Source organism: Protopterus annectens, chromosome 8.part1 (assembly GCF_019279795.1).
Source record: "Protopterus annectens isolate FY-2018-M chromosome 8.part1, PAN1.0, whole genome shotgun sequence".
NCBI classification, from domain to species: domain Eukaryota; kingdom Metazoa; phylum Chordata; order Ceratodontiformes; family Protopteridae; genus Protopterus; species Protopterus annectens.
The window spans coordinates 312014846-312034735 of NC_056742.1; the positions used below are offsets into that span (position 1 = coordinate 312014846).

The 19890-nt window shown below is 43.2% G+C and overlaps 1 protein-coding gene across 1 annotated transcript in view; it reads right to left on the minus strand.

Annotated features, from left to right (window-relative positions):
• GLG1 (golgi glycoprotein 1) overlaps positions 1-19890 on the minus strand; it is a 3171999-nt gene that overhangs the window by 1471726 nt on the left and 1680383 nt on the right. The window contains exon 12 of the mRNA XM_044081599.1: positions 9025-9162. Within this exon, the coding sequence (XP_043937534.1) occupies positions 9025-9162 (138 nt within the window). The remainder of the gene's footprint in view (positions 1-9024; positions 9163-19890) is intronic.

The window sequence follows — 19890 nt, forward strand, 5'->3', positions numbered from 1 at the left end:
AGTATACTCAAATCAAGGGGTGGCGTAAGCCATACAGAATTGGGCTAGGCTTATAATTGCCCCAGGGCAGATAGCCTAGTATGAACCTATGAACCTAAGTTCTGTTGAAGAAGCTGGCTCAAAGGGAGGAAGGGTCAGCTTTTCCAATACGAAGTTGAGGTCCCAAGCAGGGATTGGTGGTTTCCTTGGGGGTTTTATATTTTTTGTCCCTCTGAGGAACTGCCTTAAGAGAGGATGTGAGAATAAAGGAGGATCTGTGTTGTATTGTGCAGAAATGGCTGAAGCGTGGATCTTGATGGAGGAGAAGGAAAGTCCACTGTTTAACATCTCAGCTAGGTACTGTAAAATTTTAGGTATATTTATTACCCAAGGATTCTGACCTTTTTCTTGATTCCAGGTACAAAATCGTTTTCATTTGGCAGAGTAGGCTTTTCTAGTAGGTCTTCTAGCCTCCAGGATGACATCCTGCACCTCCTTGGAGAGTAGAGTCTGTTGGGAAATCAAGGAATTCTCCATGCAGCTAGATTTAGGGTTTTGAGCTGGCTGTGAAGGGTTTTGTAGTTGTGCTGGGACAACAGAAGAGGGACTAGAGGTAGGATCCATGGTGGGGAATGTGTCACGCTCTTCAGGAGCGGATACCAGTGTTGTCTTGGCCAGTCTGTAGCAATGAGAATCATTTGCGGCCTCTCTGCTCTGGCTTTTAATAGAACCTTGGGCAGTAGAGGAAGAGGAGGGAAAGCATAAACTGTCAATGTTGTCCAATCGAAAGAGTGCGTCCACTTTCCAGGCCTGTGGATGATAGGTCCTTGAACAGAATTTTTTCAACTGGTAATTTCTGTGGGTAGCAAAGAGATCTATGTCTGGCTGTCCCCATGCCTGAGTTATCTTTGTGAAAACTTGAGGATGCAACTTCCATTCGTGTGGATCTGTCATATTTCTGCTTAGGTTGTCTGCCAGTGTTTTCCTTCCCTGGCAGGAATTGTGCCTGTAGCTGAATTTGCAATTCCAGTGCTGTGTTCCATAGGGACATGGCTTGCCTGCACAGGGGGTATGAATGAGTTCCCCCTGGTTTGTTTATGTACCACATCACTGTGGTGTTGTCTGTCCTTATCAATAGCTGGCCTGGATGCAGTAGGTCTTTGAAGGTCATAATGGCATTTTGCACGGCTAGCATTTCATTTTGGTTGATATGTAGGTGCTTCTCTTTTTGGGACCATTTTCCCTGAATGCACTGATCTGTCATGTGTGCTCCCCAGGCGTAGTCTGAGGCATCTGTTGTGATGATTTGAGTTGCTTGAGGTACACAGAAAGGGAGACCTGTGTTTCTTTGGCATGCTTGAGCCCACTACAAAATTCCTGTTGAAGGCATGGAATGAGTGGTATAATTGTTTCCAAGCTGTGGCTGTGTTGAGACCATAAGTTTTTTAGGTACCATTGAAGTTTCCTCATATGCAGCTTTGCACATGGGATTAGTAGGATGCAAGATGCCATGAACCCCAGAGCCTGCAGGACTTTCCTTGCAGTTAGCCTGGTGAAAGTTGCCATTTTGCTGAAATATTGAGACAGTTGCCCTTGTTTGTCTGGCGTGAGGTAGGCCATCAGGGTGGTTGTATTCAAGCTGGCACCCAGGAAAATTATTTGTTGAGAGGGTATTAGTTTTGATTTCTTTTTGTTGACTGTGTATCCCAGGTAGTTCAACAGTTTTATTACAAACGCCAGGTGCTGCAATAGTATGTCCTTGCTGTCCGCTTGGATCAGGCAGTCGTCCAGATATGGGTAGATTTGTATTCCTTGTAGTCTGCAGAAAGCGATTACTGATGCCAGGCATTTCGTAAACACTCTGGGTGCAGTAGATAAGCCAAAGGGCAATGCAGAGAATTGGTAATGGGTTGAACCTGCAAGAAATCTGAGGTATCTTCTGCAATCTTGTCTGATAGGGACATGCAGGTATGCCTCCTTGAGGTCCAATGGTACCAGCCAAGACTCCTTGCCCAGTATGGGAAGAAGTTGCTGTAATGTGAGCATCTTGAATTTTGGCACCTGTAGATATGTGTTTAGGATGGATAGGTCTAAGATAGGTCTCCAATCAGGTCTAAGATAGGTCTCCAATCTTTGTCTTTCCTTGGTACCAGGAATAGTCTGGAATAAAACCCTTGACCTTGTTCTTTTGCAGGTACCTCTTGAATCTCTTTCATGTCCATGAGAGCGGAAATTTGTTTTTGTGCCTCTGCTCTTTGATTTTGTGGCAGGTTTGGCATGCCTCTCATTTTTGGAAGGGTGTGAAAGTGGAATCTGTAGCCTCTGTCTATTATGTCCAGGATCCATTTGTCTTTTGTAACAATATGCCAGTTTTTTGAGAATAATGTCAGTTTTCCGCCCAAAGGTGCTGCCATTAAAGCTTTGCTTGGCAGGTGTAGGGGGAAGTCATTGTGTCTGTTTTCTAAATGACTGTGATCTATCTTCTCCACCTCTTGGGGTTGGTGCTTGCCACTGTCTGGCTCTGAAAGATCCTTGAGGTTGCTCTCTACCCCTATGGCATCTGTATCTGCCCCTTTGAGGTATGTCCGTGGCTGGAAAGGACCAATTTTTTGAAGGCCAGTTTCTGCTGAAACGTGGAGGTTGTACCTGCAGGAAATCCTTCACTGTTTGCATTGATTTAGCTTTTTCCTCCATTTTCTTTAGTACCTCCTCAGCTTTAACACCAAACAGTACATCTTTTTGAAGAGGTGCATCTAATAATTTATCCTTGACATGATCTGGTAAGGTTTGCTCTTTGAGCCAAGCATGCCTACGTATAACAGACCCCATAACAGCAGCTCTACATGAGGCCTCTAAAGCATCAAAACCACACTGCAAGGTATGTTTACCCACTTGCTCTGCACCATGCAACAAATCCTGCAACTCTTAAATCTGGTTGTTCTGGTTGTGCCATTTTGCTTTTCAACTGAGATGTTAAAAACTGTTGATAGTTTAGCATGTGGAATTGACAGCTTAATGCCCTCATAGTTAAAGTGGCCGAGGTGTACACCTTTTTCCCCCACCTTTCTAAAGCTCTGGAATCCCGCTCTGAAGGTAATGGGTTTTTACCAGTAGAGGCCTTAATTCCCTTGGGACCCTGTGAAATAGTTTCTGGGTCAGCAGTATGGCTTTTATATAGGAACTGGTGAGAATCAGGAACCCGGTAATACCTGTCTGGTTTAACAGGAGCTGGAGGTAAAGAATCTGGATTAAGGCTGGCTTCTGTGTACACATCATCCAATATATCTAAAACAGGAGGGATAGCCAGGGGCCTATGCTGGGGGAGCAAAAGAAATTCCCTGAGCCTTTTCTTGGAATCTGAGTAATCTTGGCCTTCCCAGTGAAAGTGTTCCCTCAATGTATGCACGGTTTCCCCAAAAGAGTAGTCCTCTGGGGGGGGGGGGGGGGGACAGAGGGAATAGACTCCTCAGCATCAGAGTCTGCAAAAAGGTGAATAGGCGTAATCATGGTCCTCAGAGTGCTCTGAGGTAATAGAAGCTTGATCTGAGGAAGGGTAGTCTTCCTCTAATCTGGGTCTTTTGTCAAAGGGGGGTTGGGAACCCCTGATGAGAGTAATCAGATCCTCAGCCATTTTAAGCATCTGCTTTTTAGGCATGGGGCCTTGAGAGGAGGTCTGAGGACCCTGTTTTTTGGTTTTCATGGCTGCTTTAGATTTAGTGAAAGCTTTAATAGAGAAGGAGGAAGGCCTGAAGACACCTTGAGAAATGGCAGGCCTGTCTAAATTCTGAGTTTCCCCGCCAAGAGTGGCGTCGGTATCTGCAGGAGGAATGGGGTCCGAGGAGCCTGCGACCTCAGATACTATAGTCACCGGTAATGAAGTGTCATCGGTACTCAGGGGCTGCGTAGGCGCCTCGCTGAGAACCGGTAGTTGGCCTAAGCGTGGTCTCAGTAGTCGGTGCAGACCTCGGATTTTGGTCCTTATTCTTTGTGTCTTTTGCTCAAAACTGGAGTCGGAGTATCCGACATGATATAATTAAATTTTTTGCCAAAATAATGAAGGGCGAACTCCGCCCGACGCTTAATAGTGCGCTTGTTGAATCTAGCACAAAAACGGCAGGCCGAGACGTCGTGGTCTGGGCCTAAGCAAGGTATACAGAAAGAGTGGAAATCCTTATGTGGTATTTGCTTCCCACAAGAAATGCAATTATTAACTTTGTCTGACATCGGTCTGAGGCAAGAAAAGTTTCCCCAGCAGGGTACTTAGCTTTCAAGAAGACTTCGGCTGAAATACTTTCGTAAATCTCAGGAGCTGGCCGACCGGCACTTGCGAACTGCTTCTGGTTCGGGCACCGCGCGGCAAGAAAGACTGTAGAAAATGGCGTTGGCTGCCTCTTTTGTACCCCTGCCGCACTGACATCAGGGAAGAAGCGACGACAACCGACGGCGGACCTAGACTTTGGAATATGGCCAACCGAGGACCCGCCTGATGGCTGGATAACCCATCTGTAATGACTGCAGCTGTATGCACGATGAACATTTGTACTGTGTTCTTCGTGTTTCACTGTTGCAGTCATTACATTTGGGTAGAATTCCAAAGCTATGGATGGGAGGATGGAACTAAACAGCATTAGGAACAGCTATAAGGCCCTGCAGGACTGCAGTGGCAAAGCCTGCCCTGGATTTGGAAAAGAGAGGTAAATGATAATGCTTTGTGAAGGTATAAACAGAGCTCCAAATAGCAGCTTATAGAATGTCTTTAGTTGGAACTCCTCTGAGAAAAGCTAGTGAAGTAAAGGCAGCCCTGGTGGAATGTGATCTGATCCCCTTGGGCACCGGTTTACCATGGTGCAAATAGCAGAAACGAATGCAGTGGCTTATCCACTTAGAAATAGTCTGCTTAGATATAGCCTTCCCCTCTGACCCTGCAGCAAATGCTACCAGTAGTTGCTTAGATTTTCTTACAGATTTAGATCTGTTTAAGTAGAATCTTAGTTGTCTGTGCACATCCAATGAATGCAGAATCCGCTCCCCCTTGTTCTGCGGATTTGGGTAAAATGTTGGCAGATGAATGGTCTGGTTAAGAGCCACACTGGATACCACACCTTAGGCATAAAAAAAGGATTGGTCCTGAGGGACACCCTGTCTGGGTAAAATATAATAAAAGGCTTCACTGCCATGAGAGCCTGTAGTTCTGAAACCCTTCTTGCTGAAGTGACTGCCAAGAGAAGAGCTGTTTTCCAAGATAGAAATTTTATATCCGCAGTAGCTGCTGGTTCAAAAGGAGGCAGGGTGAGTTTTTCCAGCACAAAATTGAGGTCTCAAGCAGGAGTTGGAGATGATCTGGGAGGCCTTAAATTTTTGGCCCCTCTAAGATACTGTTTAAGCAGAGGATGAGAAAAGAGGTGAGGTTCTGTGTTGTAATGAGCCGAGATGGCAGAGGCATGGATTTTTATAGAAGAAAAAGATAGGCCCTCGTCAAGCATCTCAGTCAAATATTGTAAAATCTGAGGAATATTGGGCTTTGCTGTGTCTGTTCCTTGTGCTTGGTTCCAAGCACAGAATCTCTTCCATTTATCAGCATAAGATTTTCTAGTACTAGGCCTTCGGGCTTCCAGAATGACATCCATCACAGATTTACTGAGAGGTGTTGTTTGAATAATTAAATGACCAGCCATGCTGCAAGGTTCAGAGTTTGGAGCTGAGTGCGCAGAATTTGACTGTTCTGCTGAGACAGTAGATGAGGTATATGAGGCAAGTACCAAGGGGGGAGTTGAGATATATTCCTTAGAAGTGGGTACCAGTGTTGTCGAAGCCAGTCCGGAGCAACTAGGATCATTTTTGATTTTTTTCTGTCTGACGTTTAGTAAAACCTTGGAGAGAAGAGGCAAAGGGGGAAAGGCATAGACTGATAGGTTTTTCCAACTGAAGGATAGGGCGTCCACTTTCCATGCTTTTTTGTGATGAATTCTTGTGCAGAATTTGTCCAGCTGATAACTTTGGGGAGAGGCAAATAGATCTATGTCTGGGCTCCGCCACTTCTGTGCTAACATGCTGAAGATTTGTGGATCCAGTTTCCATTCGTGTGGGTCCATAAGATTTCTGCTTAGGTCGTCTGTCAGAGTATTTTGTTTTCGTGGCAGGAATTGAGCTTGAAGATGTATTTGGTAAGTCAAAGCCGTCTTCCACAATGTCATGGCTAGTCTGCAAAGGGGGTAGGAATGTGTACCCCCCTGCTTATGTACCACATAACCGTGGTGTTGTCCGTCTATCAGTAGTTGTCCTGGATGAAGCAAGTCCTTGAAGGCTGTCAGATCATTCTGAAAGTACAGTTGTGTAACTACCATAAATGCAGATGTTAGAGTGTATTCACTGTTGCAGTCATTACACTTGGGTTATCCTGCTGGCAGGCTACCTGCAGTCGGCCTGAATTCCAAAGTCCTGGTCCGGCGCCAGTTGCTGTCGCCTCTTCCCTGACGTCAGTGCACCACGGGTATATAAAAGATGAAGCTGACGCCATTTTCTTCAGTTTTTCCTGCCCCAGATGTCAGGTGCCCCCAAAAGGGTAGGCTAAAAATTCTGCTCAAAGAAAAGCATGCACTAACATAAACAGTACCTTCATCTACAAGCAAATACACCACATAGATTATATAGAATAGAGAAGTACAAATAAGTCCCAGCAATGAAAAGGAATGGAGGGAGGGTAACCTGGACTGCAACAGTGAATACATTCTAACATCTACATTTATGGTAGGTACACAAATGTACTATGGTTCATCATGTTTCACTGTTGCAGTCATTACACTGGGGTTGAATCCCAAAGCTGAGGTTGGGTGGCTGGGCCTAGACAGAATTAGGAGCGGCTATGAGGCCCTGCAGAACTGCAGTGGCGAAGCCTGCTCTGGATTTAGAGTAAAGAGGTAAGTGGTAGTGCTTTGTAAAAGTGTGCACTGAAGTCCAAGTTGCAGCCTCCAAAATGTCCTTGGTTGGTACTCCTCTGAGGAAGGCTGCTGAAGTGGCTGCTGCTCTGGTTGAATGTGGCCTAATGCTCTTACGCACTGATTTGCCATGTTGTGAACAGCAGAAACGGATGCAGTAGCCTATCCATGTTGAAATAGTCTGCTTTGAAATAGCTTTTCCTTGCGATCCTGCAGCATATGGCACTAAGAGTTGCCCAGTCTTTCTGAAAGCTTTAGTTTTGTCCAAGTAGAAGCGTAGCTGTCCGTGCATGTCCAAAGAATGCAGAAGTCTCTCCCCCTTATTCTGTGGGCTTGGATAAAAGGTAGGCAAATGAATGGTTTGGTTAAGAGCCACACTGGATACTACCTTAGGCATAAATGTTGGGTTTTGTCCTTAGAGAAACCTTGTCCGAATGGAAAATAATAAAAGGTTCCACAGCCATTAGTGCCTGTAACTCAGACTCTTCTTGCTGAGGTAATTACTAGGAGCAGAGCTGTTTTCCATAAGTATTTTATCTCAGCTGTATTGGCTGGCTCAAAAGGAGGCAGTGTGAGCTTTACCAAGACAAAATTGAGGTCCCACGCAGGTGTTGGAGCTCTCCTTGCAGGTCTTATGTTTTTGGCCCCTCTGAGATACTGCCTTAGCAGTGGATGTGAAAAAATAGGTGGATCCGTATTGTAATCAGCTGAAATGGCAGAGGCATGGATCTTAATTGATGAGAAGGATAGGCCTTTGCCCAGCATCTCAGTTAGGTATTGTAAAATCTGAGGAATATTTGGTACAAGCGTGTCCATTCCTTGTGCCTGGTTTCAAGCACAGAATCCCTTCCATTTTTCTGTATAAGAGTTTCTGGTGCTGGGCCTCCTAGCCTCCAAAATAACATCCATAACTGCTTTAGAGAGGTGTGTTCTGAATGGTTAAATTATCAGCCATGCAGCCAGATTTAGGGTTCTGAGTTGGCTGTGCAGGATCTGATTGTTTTGTTGGGTCAGCAAATGAGGAATTTGGGGTAATGTCCAGGCTGGGCCTTGAGACAAGCTCTTTAGGATTGGGTACCAGTGCTGGCGTGGCCAGTCTGGAGCAATCAATATCACTTTTGGCTTCTCTTGTCTGACCTTTAGGAGTACCTTGGGGAGGAGAGGCAGTGGAGGAAAGGCATATACTCTAAGGGTTTTCCAGCTGAATGATAGGGTATCCACTTTCCATGCTTGTTTGTGATAAGTCCTTGTGCAGAATCTCTGTAGTTGGCAGTTGTGCGGGGAGGCAAATAGATCTGTCTGGGCATCCCCATTTCCTTGTTATCATGCTTAAGATTTGTGGATCTAGTTTCCACTTGTGAGGATCCTTGAGATTTCTGCTTAGCTCGTCTGCCAGAGTATGTGTCTTTCCTGGCAGGAATTGTGCTTGCAGGTGTACTTGATAAGTCAATGCTGTGTTCAAAAAGTCATGGCTTGTCTGCAGAGGGGGTAGGAATGTGTGCCTCCCTGCTTGTTTATGTACTACATGACTGTAGTATTGTCCGTCTTTACCAGCAGTTGTCCTGGATGAAGTAGATCCTTGAAGGCTGTCAGGGTATTCTGAACAGCTAGCATCTCTTTTTGATTGATATGAAGATGCATTTGGCTTGCTGGCCATGCTCCCTGAATACATTTTCCTGCCATGTGGGCAATGTACACAATGAGGTACATGTTATTGAATGACAAAAACAAGGCAAACATGGAAAAATGAGCACTCCTTACCTTTTTACTACTTCAAGATTTAACGAGTTTCTCCTGGTCAACAAGCCCCAGCAATGCTTTTTTTCAAACAGAAAAAAGTCCCTTAACTACTTTACCTATTTCCTTCTGTGTGTATCTATACATATTTTGGATAGATCTACAGGTCTATGTACATCTAAACACACAGAGACATACAAACTTAAGTGTATGCAACTGTTGAAAATTGTCACTTGGTTATGATAATTCTATCCATTTAGGTATTCCAATTGTTACGTCACTGAAGCCTGCTGTATTTCAAAAAAGATTTTATGTGCATAACTAGTTTACACCACCACCTGATTACCATCCAAGAAAAACAAGTGTTTTGTACCTGTCCTGCCTCGGTTTTCTCATTGCACCATTTCCCAAGGTCAACCAGACACTTCTCCTGCAGGCCAGGGTCCAGTTTAACGTCCAATGCCCTCTGGTGTAGAATTCGCTGCACTTCAGACTTACAGTCTCTAGACAACTGTGAAAAAAAGCAACATTTTCTTCAATGAATACAAATCTGGAAGCATAGACTTAAGAACACTGAACTATTTACAATACATCTCTTTTGGTTAAAACGCCACTACCTGCTACAAACCTCAAAAAACTTTTGAAAATGACTCAAATCCTTCCACAAGTGAAATACAGTTACAATATGCACATGGCATTTGATACTGGACGTACTATTTGTGAATACTACCTTAACAAAAATCAACATTGGCTAGGAATGCAACAACCATCATGATATGGATTTGTGTCTCTCTTTTCAATTCACCAGTAATACAAATACTGTGTGTTAAGACCCACGTCACACAGCTCCTGGCTTCAATCCTGAGCTACAGCCATTCATTGCCTTTGCATTTTGATTGTTCTCAGCCCATGCACACCTTTCTCCACCTACTCTTGCTTCCGTCCTCCTCCCAAAAAAGGACAGCTGACAAATATTTATGATGGACATAAATGAAGTTAGACATTTACTATGTCTTGAAATTGAGCAAAAGAAGCTTATCAGAATGGCCTGCTGCTGTCAAACTGGATGGCAGTCTACAAAATTACAATAAAGCTATCAATTGACAAGTATCTGCACATAAAAGACTAGTAACAGGTGATGAATGCTTTGGGAGGTTGGAAGTATGCAATGCCTCAAAAATTTGTGAGTAGACATTAATGCTTCCATTGCTCACAATGCATTTCTGCCAAGTCCACAAAGTGGATGACAAGGTTCATTAACATGTCATGCTCCACCTCAAAATAATTATCTCACGCAGTTGCTTCTCAATTGCTCATACTGTCCCACCTGTCAAAAATCAACTTTTCAAAATTGATCTAGAAATGCAAACATGAGGAAGTGAGTCAATGTTGCTTAAAAACTATCCAGCTCTAGGGCTTCCTTTGATGCTTTTATGCAGGTTATTCTTTCTTGAGGACTCGCTCAAGAGTAGCGACAGACCAAAAAATAATGTGCAGTGGGATGATTCTCTTGGAAAAAATGTTCACCTAAACAAGAACTTGCATAACCCTACATCACCAGTGTATACTTCTATCATTAGGGACTGCTCTTGATTTTACCAGCTATTCTTAAAGTTAGCTAGCCCACTTAAGTTTACTGTCCCCTTAGATGCAGATGCTTACTAATCAACCTCTGATGTGAAGAAACAGAATCTAGCTAGTTTTATCAAATTGCACGAACAGCTGACAAAGGTCAATTTAAAGAGCAAGACCAGCATGCCTTTTCTTATCCCACAATTAGGCAGTGGAAGAAAGAATATTTAGAGAACTACCAGTGGGGGTGGGGGGCTGGAAGGAGACTTTTCTGGAAAGGGATGGAGTGAATGTCCCCCAACTTATTAAGCAGTAGCTTTCAGTGAAGCACACAAGCCCTCATATATTTTCAGCTCTGTAAAGTCAACCTTCATAATGAATTACTTGGTGTTCTTTCTCCAAGACAAAATTAACTAACACTGCAAATGAAAGATCTTCATGCAACTCTCTCAAAGGCACACACTGGAGGCTTTTACTAGGGGAATCATGAAGCACAAATTAAAATAGTGTACAGTGATGGACAGAAATCCAACAACCTGAGTGTGATGCAACAAAGTGCAACTACAAATATATAGCTGTTTCCATATGTGAAAATTACTGGGATAGCAATATTTTAGAGCAAGAACACTCAGGGAACAGTAATCACAAAGTTGGCATATACAAGCACACAAGAAGGCTTATGTAGAGAGCAGTCCCTTCATAAACCCCCTGCAAAAAATATTTTTTGAGTTGCATTAGTTTTCCCTGCATTGTGGTGACTGGTCATTTTCGTGATTGCATATTACAGCATTGAAAAACAGAAGATGTGTGCACCTTGTCAAGACAGCTGTGGAAAAATACCAAGGGTACTAAAATTAGCAGGAAATAAGTAGTCAATCCTGCAAAGCAAACTTCCCCAGGCTACCCAACTCCTACACCAACACATCATGCTGTGCTCAACAAGATCCATCTCCAGAGATTTGAAGTCTGCAACAAATAGGAAAATACCTGCATACTACATAAAAAGGGAACATTTCATTCATCAACCACTTGCCAGACAAGTCATTACTGACGTCAGAGTCAAAGAGGTGGGAATGGTAATAAAGATGGTTAGTATTTAACATTCATACCTGGGAATCTATTTCCGTCTACCACCTAGAGGATAGCACAGCTGCACTCCAGTGGAAATAACCATCAAAGGTAGCAACAAAGGAAGACCTGGAACTGGAGATCACATGCAGCTAAGTGTCCAGTGATGTCATGTAGCAGATGCACAAAGACATTAAAGTTTGCAAATAAACTTATCACAACAGCAGATGTTCAAATGATCACTACTGTACTAGTCTTAGCTACATGGCCAACTTCCAAAGTTTCAGGATGTCATCCACACACCCAAACTGTTTGGCAGCTCCAGCTGAGCTGATAAAAAGACAAGTTTGGGTACCAAGCCCTTCAGAGCTTTCCTGCCAAAAGACAGGGAGGCTGAGCCCTGAAAGGACAATGAAAGGGGGGGGGGAACAGAAAATAAATAACTGCATCCTGGAATAAACAAAATCAAAAAAACAAGGGGAATGGATGGGAGGGAATGGCTACTGAAGCAGTAATTATTCAAATATCCACTGTTATGGTACATTCATCTACAACTATATTATGGTTCATCAGACTGATCACTGCTGTAGTAGCCTTAGCTATACAGACAGATTACCCTAGCTTACTATGGTCAAGAGGAAGAAGATAATTCCGTGAACTCCTGAGGAATGGTCTTTGCAAAGCTTGATCTACACCTGGAGGAGGATTCAAGCTTATAGTGCTTTGCAAATGTATAGAAAACCAAGTAGCAGCTTCTAGAATACGTCTAGAACCAAACCCTTTACAAAAAGCCATAGATGAAGCCAAGGCCCTGTTACAGTAGGTCTTGACCCTGACTGGAATAAAGTTTGCTGTAGTGAGTACAGCAAAGGGTAATGGAGTTAAGACAACCATTTTGAAATAATCTGTTTTAACATAAGTTGTCCCTTCTTACCTTCACAAGAAATTAACTGATCAGAAGAGCTGAAAAGATTTAGTTTTGTCAAGTACAAGGTATAGAATACCCTTTCTCCCTCATTTTAGGGTTCAAGAAAGAAAAAGGGGGATGGATAGCTTAAGCTTACCTTAAAATAAACTTGGATACCACTTTAGGCACAAAAGGACAAGTTCTCAAAGAAACCCTGCCCCCCGTGGAAAATTAGGGTGTATTCATCATAAGAGCTTGCAACTCCAATACCCTTCTTGCAGAAGTCAGAGCAATCAGTAAAAACATTTTTCATTTTAAGATCCAAAAGTCAGCCAAGAAAGCAGATTCAAATGAACAACTTAACTTTTCTAATAAAATTAAAATCCTAAAGGAGGGGCAACCAGTTTTCTTGGAAGCCTCTTATGCAAAACCCCTTTCAAAAACATTTTAACCTGAGAATGTGTAGAAAGCTAAAGATCCATGGGCAGACATGCTGAAATGGCTGATAAATGAACTTTGATACAGGAGTAAGAAAGGACACAGGATAGTAACTCACAAATATGGTAAAACTAGAAAACGTCTAGCCCTGAATGGGGTGCTGCTCATACTTTGGTACCCATTAGAAAACCTTTTTTTTATTTACTACTACAGGATTTTCTAGTAGTAGGCTTTTCTCCATTAGTACCAGATGCACTTCCTCAGTAAAAAGGTGCCTAAAGGGAATGAAAATACTATCATCCAAGCAGTCAAAATGAAATTGATTGGTGTTATGATGTATCCAAACACCCCTGTTCCTGCGTGCACTGATATAGTCTGAAAGTAATCTTGTGGTAATCTCACTTGGCCATTTTCAAAAGGACGAACGTACAGTTGTGTACACTTACCATAAATGAAGATGTTAGAGTGTATTCGCTGTTGCAGTCATCACATCTGGGTTATCTGCCTGCAGGTAGCCCACAGCCGGCCTGAATACCAGAGTCTTTGGATTCCTGCATCGGATGCGGTCTCTTCTTCCATGACGTCAGGGGTAGAAAACTTGCAGCCAATGCCATAACATCAGTTTTTCTTGCCCTACAAGTTAGGTGCCCCCACAATGGAAAGCAATTATGTTATGGTACACCTCCATCAAAAAGCAAATGCAGCAGAGAACTTAAATATACCAAACAAGAAGGAAAGATAGAGCCAAGAGAAGTCAGGGGGGCTAGAGGGAGGGTAACCAGGACTGCAACAGTGAATACACTTGAACATCTACATTTAAGGTAAGTGTACACAACTGTACTACGTTCTTCGTGTTTCACTGTTGCAGTCATCATATTTGGGTTGATTCCCAAAGCTAAGGAAGGGAGGAGGAAGTTAGAGAGCATTAGGGCCAGCTATTAAGCCCTGCTAGACTGCAGTGGCAAAACCAGCTTTGGATTTAGAAAAAATAGGCATGTGGTAATGCTTGGTAAAGGTATGTACAAAGCTCCAGGTAGCAGCTTCTAGGATGTCCCTGGTAGGGACTCCACTGAGAAAAGCTGCAGAGGTAGATGCAGCCCTGGTGGAATGTGATCTTATCCCGTGGGGTAGGTTTTCCATGGTGCTTGTAGCAGAAATGAATGCAATGGGCTATCCATTTGGAAATGGTTTGCTTTGAAATGGCCTTCCCCTTTGCCCCTGCAGCAAAGCCAACTAGCAGCTGTTCAAATTTTCTGAGAGGCTTAGTCCTGTCCAAATAAAATCTAATTTGTCTGTGCAAGTCCACAGAATGCAGTACTCGGTCCCCTTTGTTTTGTGGATTAGGGAAAAAAGTAGGCAAATGACTGGACTGATTTAGGGCCACACTAGACATCACTTTGGGCACAAAGGAAGGATTGGTTCTGAGGGAAACCCTGTCTGCGTGAAAGATAATGAAGGGTTCCCACTGCCATGAGGGCCTGTAATTCAGACAGTCTTCTTGCTGAAGTGATGGCTAGAAGGAAGGCTGTTTTCCAAGAAAGGAATTTCAACTCTGCTGTTACAGCTGGCTCAAAGGGTGGGGGGGGGGGTGAGCTTTTCTAATACAAAGTAAAGGTCCCAGGCTGGAGTGGGGGCTCTCCTGGGGGGGTCTTTAAATTTTGGTCCTTCTAGGGAATTGTTTTAGCAGGGGGTGAGAAAAGAGGGGTGGGCTCAGTATTATAATGTGCTGAAATGGCTGAGGAATGAATTTTAACTGATGAGAAGGAAAGGCCCTTGTGGAGCATTTCTGTTAAGTACTGAAGAATATGAGTTAAGCTGGGCACCGTTGTGCCCGTCCCCAGAGTCTGGCTCCAGAACAGTATCTTTTCCACTTTTAACCATAGGATTTTCTAGTACTAGGCCTCCTTGCCTCCAGAATGACATCTAGCACCTGCTTACTGGGGGATGCTATTGGAGAGCTCAAGGAATTAGCCAGGCTGCAAGGTTCAGGATTTGAAGCTGAGGGTGCAGAATCTGGCCCGCCTGCTGGGACAGCAGGGAAGGGGTCTGAGGCAGGTGCCAAGGTTCCAGCGGTGTCATACTGCGCGCAAGAGGGGGTACCAGTGCTGGCGTGGCCAGTCTGGTGCAATCAGTACTGTCCTTGGCTTGTCCTGTTTGATCCTTAGCAGAACCTTCAAGAAGAGAGGCAGAGGGGAAAGGCATAAACCGAGAGGCTTTCCTAGGTAAAGGACAGGGCATCCACTTTCCAGACTTGACTGTGGGGAGTCCTTGTGCAGAATTTGTCCAATTGGTAGTTCTGAAGGGAGGCAAACATGTCTACCTCTAAAGTCCCCCATTTGTTCCTCAAGTGGTTGAATATTTTTGGTTCTAGTTTACACTCGTGTGGGTCTATGAGATTTCTGCTTAAGTCATCTGCCAGTGAATTTAGCTTGCCTGGCAGGAAATGAGCTTGTAGGTGCACCTGGCAGCTCAAGGCTGTGTTCCACAGAGCCATGGTTAGTCTGCAGAGAGGGTAGGAGTGGGTTCCCCCGCCTGTTTATGTACCACATAACTCTGGTGCTAACAATAGTTGTCCTGGAATAATGTGGTCTTTGAAGGCTGTCAGGGAATTCTGTACAGCTAACATTTCTTTTTGATTGATGTTTAGGTACATCTGTCTCTGGTTCCATTTGCCCTGAATGCACTGCCCTGCCAAGTGAGCCCCCCATGCATAGTCTGATGCGTCTGTTAGGGTTTGGGCAGCAGGGGGTAGAGTGAAAGGGAGCTCCTTGTTGTAGTATCAGGCCTCTGCCCACCAAAGGAACTCTGTCTTTATACAAGGAATGATAGGAATCACTGATTCCAGGTCCTGAGAATGTTGACACCATTGTAGTTTCCTCATATGCAGTCTTGCATATGGAATTAGTAGAATGCAAGACGCCATGAACCCCAGGGCTTGCAGTATTTTCCTTGCAGATAGCTGGAGTTTTGTGGCCAATGGTTTGAAGTAGGTTGTCAAATAAACTTGTTCCTCTGGAGTGAAGAAAGCCATCTGGGAAGTTGTGTTCAAGCTTGCTCCCAGGAATACAATCTGTTGGCATGGTACTGGGTGAGATTTTTTTTAGTTTATGGTGTAGCCCAGTGAGGTTAGAAGTCTCTTTACGAATGCCAGATGTCGTAATAGCAAGTCCTGGCTTTCTGCCTGAATCAGACAATCGTCCAAGTATGGGTATATTTGAATATTTCTCTGCCTGCAAAATGCAATGGCTGGAGCTAGACACTTTGTGAATACCCTGAGCACAATAGATAAGCCAAAGGGAAGTGCAGAGAACTGATAGTGCATGGAGCCTGTCCTGAAGCATAGGTATTTCCTGCAAGATTCCCTTACTGGAATGTGCAGGTAAGCTTCCTTTAAGTCTAAGGTTGCCAGCCAGGCATCTTTGCCTAGCATAGGAAGAAGATGTTGAAGTGTTAGCATTTTGAATTTTGGGATCACCAGAAAGGTGTTTAGAATAGAGAGGTCCAGGATAGGATGCCAGGAGCTGTCTTTTCTGGGTACCAGGAAAAGTCTTGAATAAAAACCTTGTCCCCTTTGTTCTGCTGGGACAGGTCAAATAGCCCTGACATGTAGAAGAGAGAGAACCTGCTGTTGGACCTCTGCCTACTGATTTGGGGGTAGGTCTGGCAAACCGTTTGTGGTTGGTAGTGTGTGGAAGTGGAATCTGTATCCTTGGGAAAGTATGTTCAAAACCCATTTGTCCGGGGTAAAGAGTTCCAGGTTTTTTGCATGCAGGGCAAGCTTTCCTCCTGAGAGAGCAGGCAGTTGAGCAGGGCTTGGAAGGGTTAAGGTTAAGTCATTGTGACATTTTTACATAGGGGGTGGCTTACTACTCCCTGCTTTGGAAGTGGGAGCCCCCCACTGCTTAGGCCTGTGCGTAGCCTGACACTGTAACCTAGTTGGTCTGCTGTTCCTGGGTTTGGACTTAGGAGGCCTGGAAGAAACTGGAAAGAACCAATTCTTTGAAGACCAATGCCTACTAAATCTGGGAGGCTGTACTTGTAGGAAATATTTAAGTTTGCATAGATTTAGCTTTTTCCTCCATCCTTTTGAGGAGGACTTCTGCTATGATGCCAAACAGGCAGTCTTGGTTTAAGGGAGCATCCAGTAATTTAGCTTTAACACGATCTGGAAAGTTTTGCTCCTTAAGCCAAGCATGCCTTCTAAGACAAGACCCAGTGACAGCAGCCCTGAAAGATGCTTCTAAAGCATCAAAACCACATTGCAAAGTATGTTTACCAACTTGTTCTGCAGAATGCATTATATCCTGTAATTATTTGTGTTCAGCACAGTCAGGAATCATCATTTTCTGTTTAAGTAGTCCCATAATATGCAGCTGATACTTTAACATACGAAACTGGCAATTTAAAGCCCTAATGGCCAAATTAGCAGAAGTGTATACCTTTAAAAACCAAAAACAGTCCAAACTAACCAAGAATAAACTCCAAAGGCAGCCAAGATGAAAGCATGAACTCACCAGCAAAGGTTTCACTGTTTATTAGAACCAGATTTCAAAAAAAGTTGTAGAATAAAACACATTAACGCTCTTAGCAAACAAATTGCGTTTTCGTCTTTACCAGAGATGACTTCTGTGGAACTGAGGTTACCTAATGCACAGAGACAGGAGCAGGCGAGTAGCAACTACGGGAGACCGGAAAGTTGCTCGAATTCTTCAATTCAACCTGGACAGGTTCTACGCTTATCCAATGCCTCTGAGGGCTTTAACATCGATCGTGCGCCTGCGGAACTGAGGTTATCTAACTCACAGAGACAGGAGCAGGTTAACTCTCGAATTGGTGCCTTTGAAATTGGTAATAATGCACCGAATGGTGCGAACAGCAATGTTTTTGCCTTGAACAGCCGTCCGGAGTTTATTGGCGAGCCCACTTTTGGGCATTGGGTGAGGAATACTGAAGCCTTTGTTTTTGGCTCACCACCTACAGGAATCTCGCCGACTACTGGTTCGGATATTGCAGGTAACCATGAAAGCTGCATAGCTGCTAATTTAAAACTGCTGGACATCAAAATGCTTAAGATTAAGAAACTCCAGCTGGAAGTTTCTTATTTTAGACAGTGCCTAAAAGAAAAACTTGTACCAAAGGGGTTAAGGAGTTCCTTTACCCCTACAAACTTATTTGTTGATTCTGTGTTTGTCGCTGAATTATCCAACCTTTTCAATAAACAAGGGTTGGAGTTGCTTGAACTCATGTCAAAACATTATGAGAAACAAATTAAATCTTTATTAAATGAAACCAACAACTTGAACGATCTGATTAAGGCAGATATTAATTTTCTGCGGTACAAATACGATTATTATCGTATTTTTGAAAGTATTGATGGTCTTTTAGTTAAATTAAAGTCTAATAAGGGCAAAAAACTCGCAAGAGATCGATTAGCTTACTGTAATGAGGCAGCCTACCCTAACTTGGTCAAAAATTTAAATGGGCTTAAAAACCAAATGGAAAATGAAAATCATGACAACAGTGATAAAAATGTTGGTCCCCCATTAAATACCATTGATGAAATCTATCAGGAATTTGATGATGAGGATGAAGGGCCATCTTCTCAACAACCGAGAAGAAGTAATAGAATTAAAGCTTCTTATAACAAGCAGGGATATCGGCCCAATTATAAAGGTCAATCCAAACCTTTTTTAGGGCGGAAGAACTTTCAACAACAGAAGAACTTGAAGAAAGTTTAAATGAGGCTTCTTTCACTTCTGAAACTCTACCCCAAATCCAGAAGCCTATCATCTTGTCTAACATCAAAGGTGACTTTTTTGTTTACAATTTTTCTGATACAAAAATTGAACAAGACTTGATTGAACTCTTGGCCTTTGGGTTAACTTTTGTCCCTGATCAAAAAATTAGCCTGCCTAAACTATTGATGGACCTTAAATGCTTTGTACGTGGTATGAACCTTAAAGTATTATTTAATGGTGAAATATGCAACAATAAACCACCCTTTAAGTTGTTAAGTGTGTTCAACCCCCCCTTCACCCCACTTTGCAAACATTTGAGTGTGCCTGTGAGTTGGATTTCAGACATTTGTTCAAGAACATCGGATGGTTTGATGCTGATAGCAATATCACACATGAACAAAGAACTTGTTTGAAAAACCTTTGTAACTTACCTATCAGAATTATTAAGCCAGATAAAGGTGGGGGTTTGGTTATCCTGGATAAGGACGACTACGTTTCTAAAATGCTTAAAATTCTTGATTCTCCAGCTTACGAGAACTCTTCTGTGAATGAGATCACAGGTCAGTACAATAGAATAAAAGGTTATCTGAGAGACCTATTTATTGAGGGGAAAATAGATATCGATACATTTGATTACATCAATATACCCTTCCCTAGAGTTCCAATCATGTTTGGGATCCCTAAGATACATAAAAACTTAGAGGATCCCCCTATGCGGGCACTAGTGGATGGGAGATGTTGTATTACTCACCCTAGTGCCAAGGTGGTTGACCACATTTTAAGTAAATATCTCAAGACACTCCCTCAGATCTGCAAAGATTCGTGGTCCTTCCTCAAAGCCATCAACATTATTCCGTTCAGCCCTTCCTACAGCTTCTTGACTATCGATGTGGTAGATTTGTACACCTCTATACCACACCTTGAAGCTGTGGAATGGGTGGAACTTATGTTGATGGATATGAAGGCCCCAAAGGATGAGATTTATGTGGTCACCACTTTACTTGACATTATCTTGTCATCTAACTTTTTCATTTTTAATAACGAGCATTACATACAGAAAAGGGGTATTGCTATGGGTTCGCCATGCGGAGGTAGCGTGGCGAACCTAGTTGTGGCCTACTGGGAAAAGACTTTCCTGTTTGAACATCCTCTCTTTAAAGAGGCCTCAAAATTTTACACTAGGTTTTTAGATGACGTATTTGTCCTTCTTGAGGGGAATTCTGATACGGCTACTAATTTAGTGAATTACATGAATGAAACATGTCCTTTTCTAACATTCACTCACCATTTTTCAATGAGTGAAACTGAGTACCTTGATGTTAAACTTGTCAAAGACATTCAAAATAATTGTTTTTGTTCTAAGATTTTCAGGAAGAACACTTATTGTAACGCCTTCCTCCACTTCTCCAGCAACCACCCTTTGAATCAAAATAAGTCCATCTTCAAAGGTCAATTAGTGAGAGCAACACGCATGTGTAGCACCCTTGTTGATTTTGAAGAGGAGTGTGGCATTCTG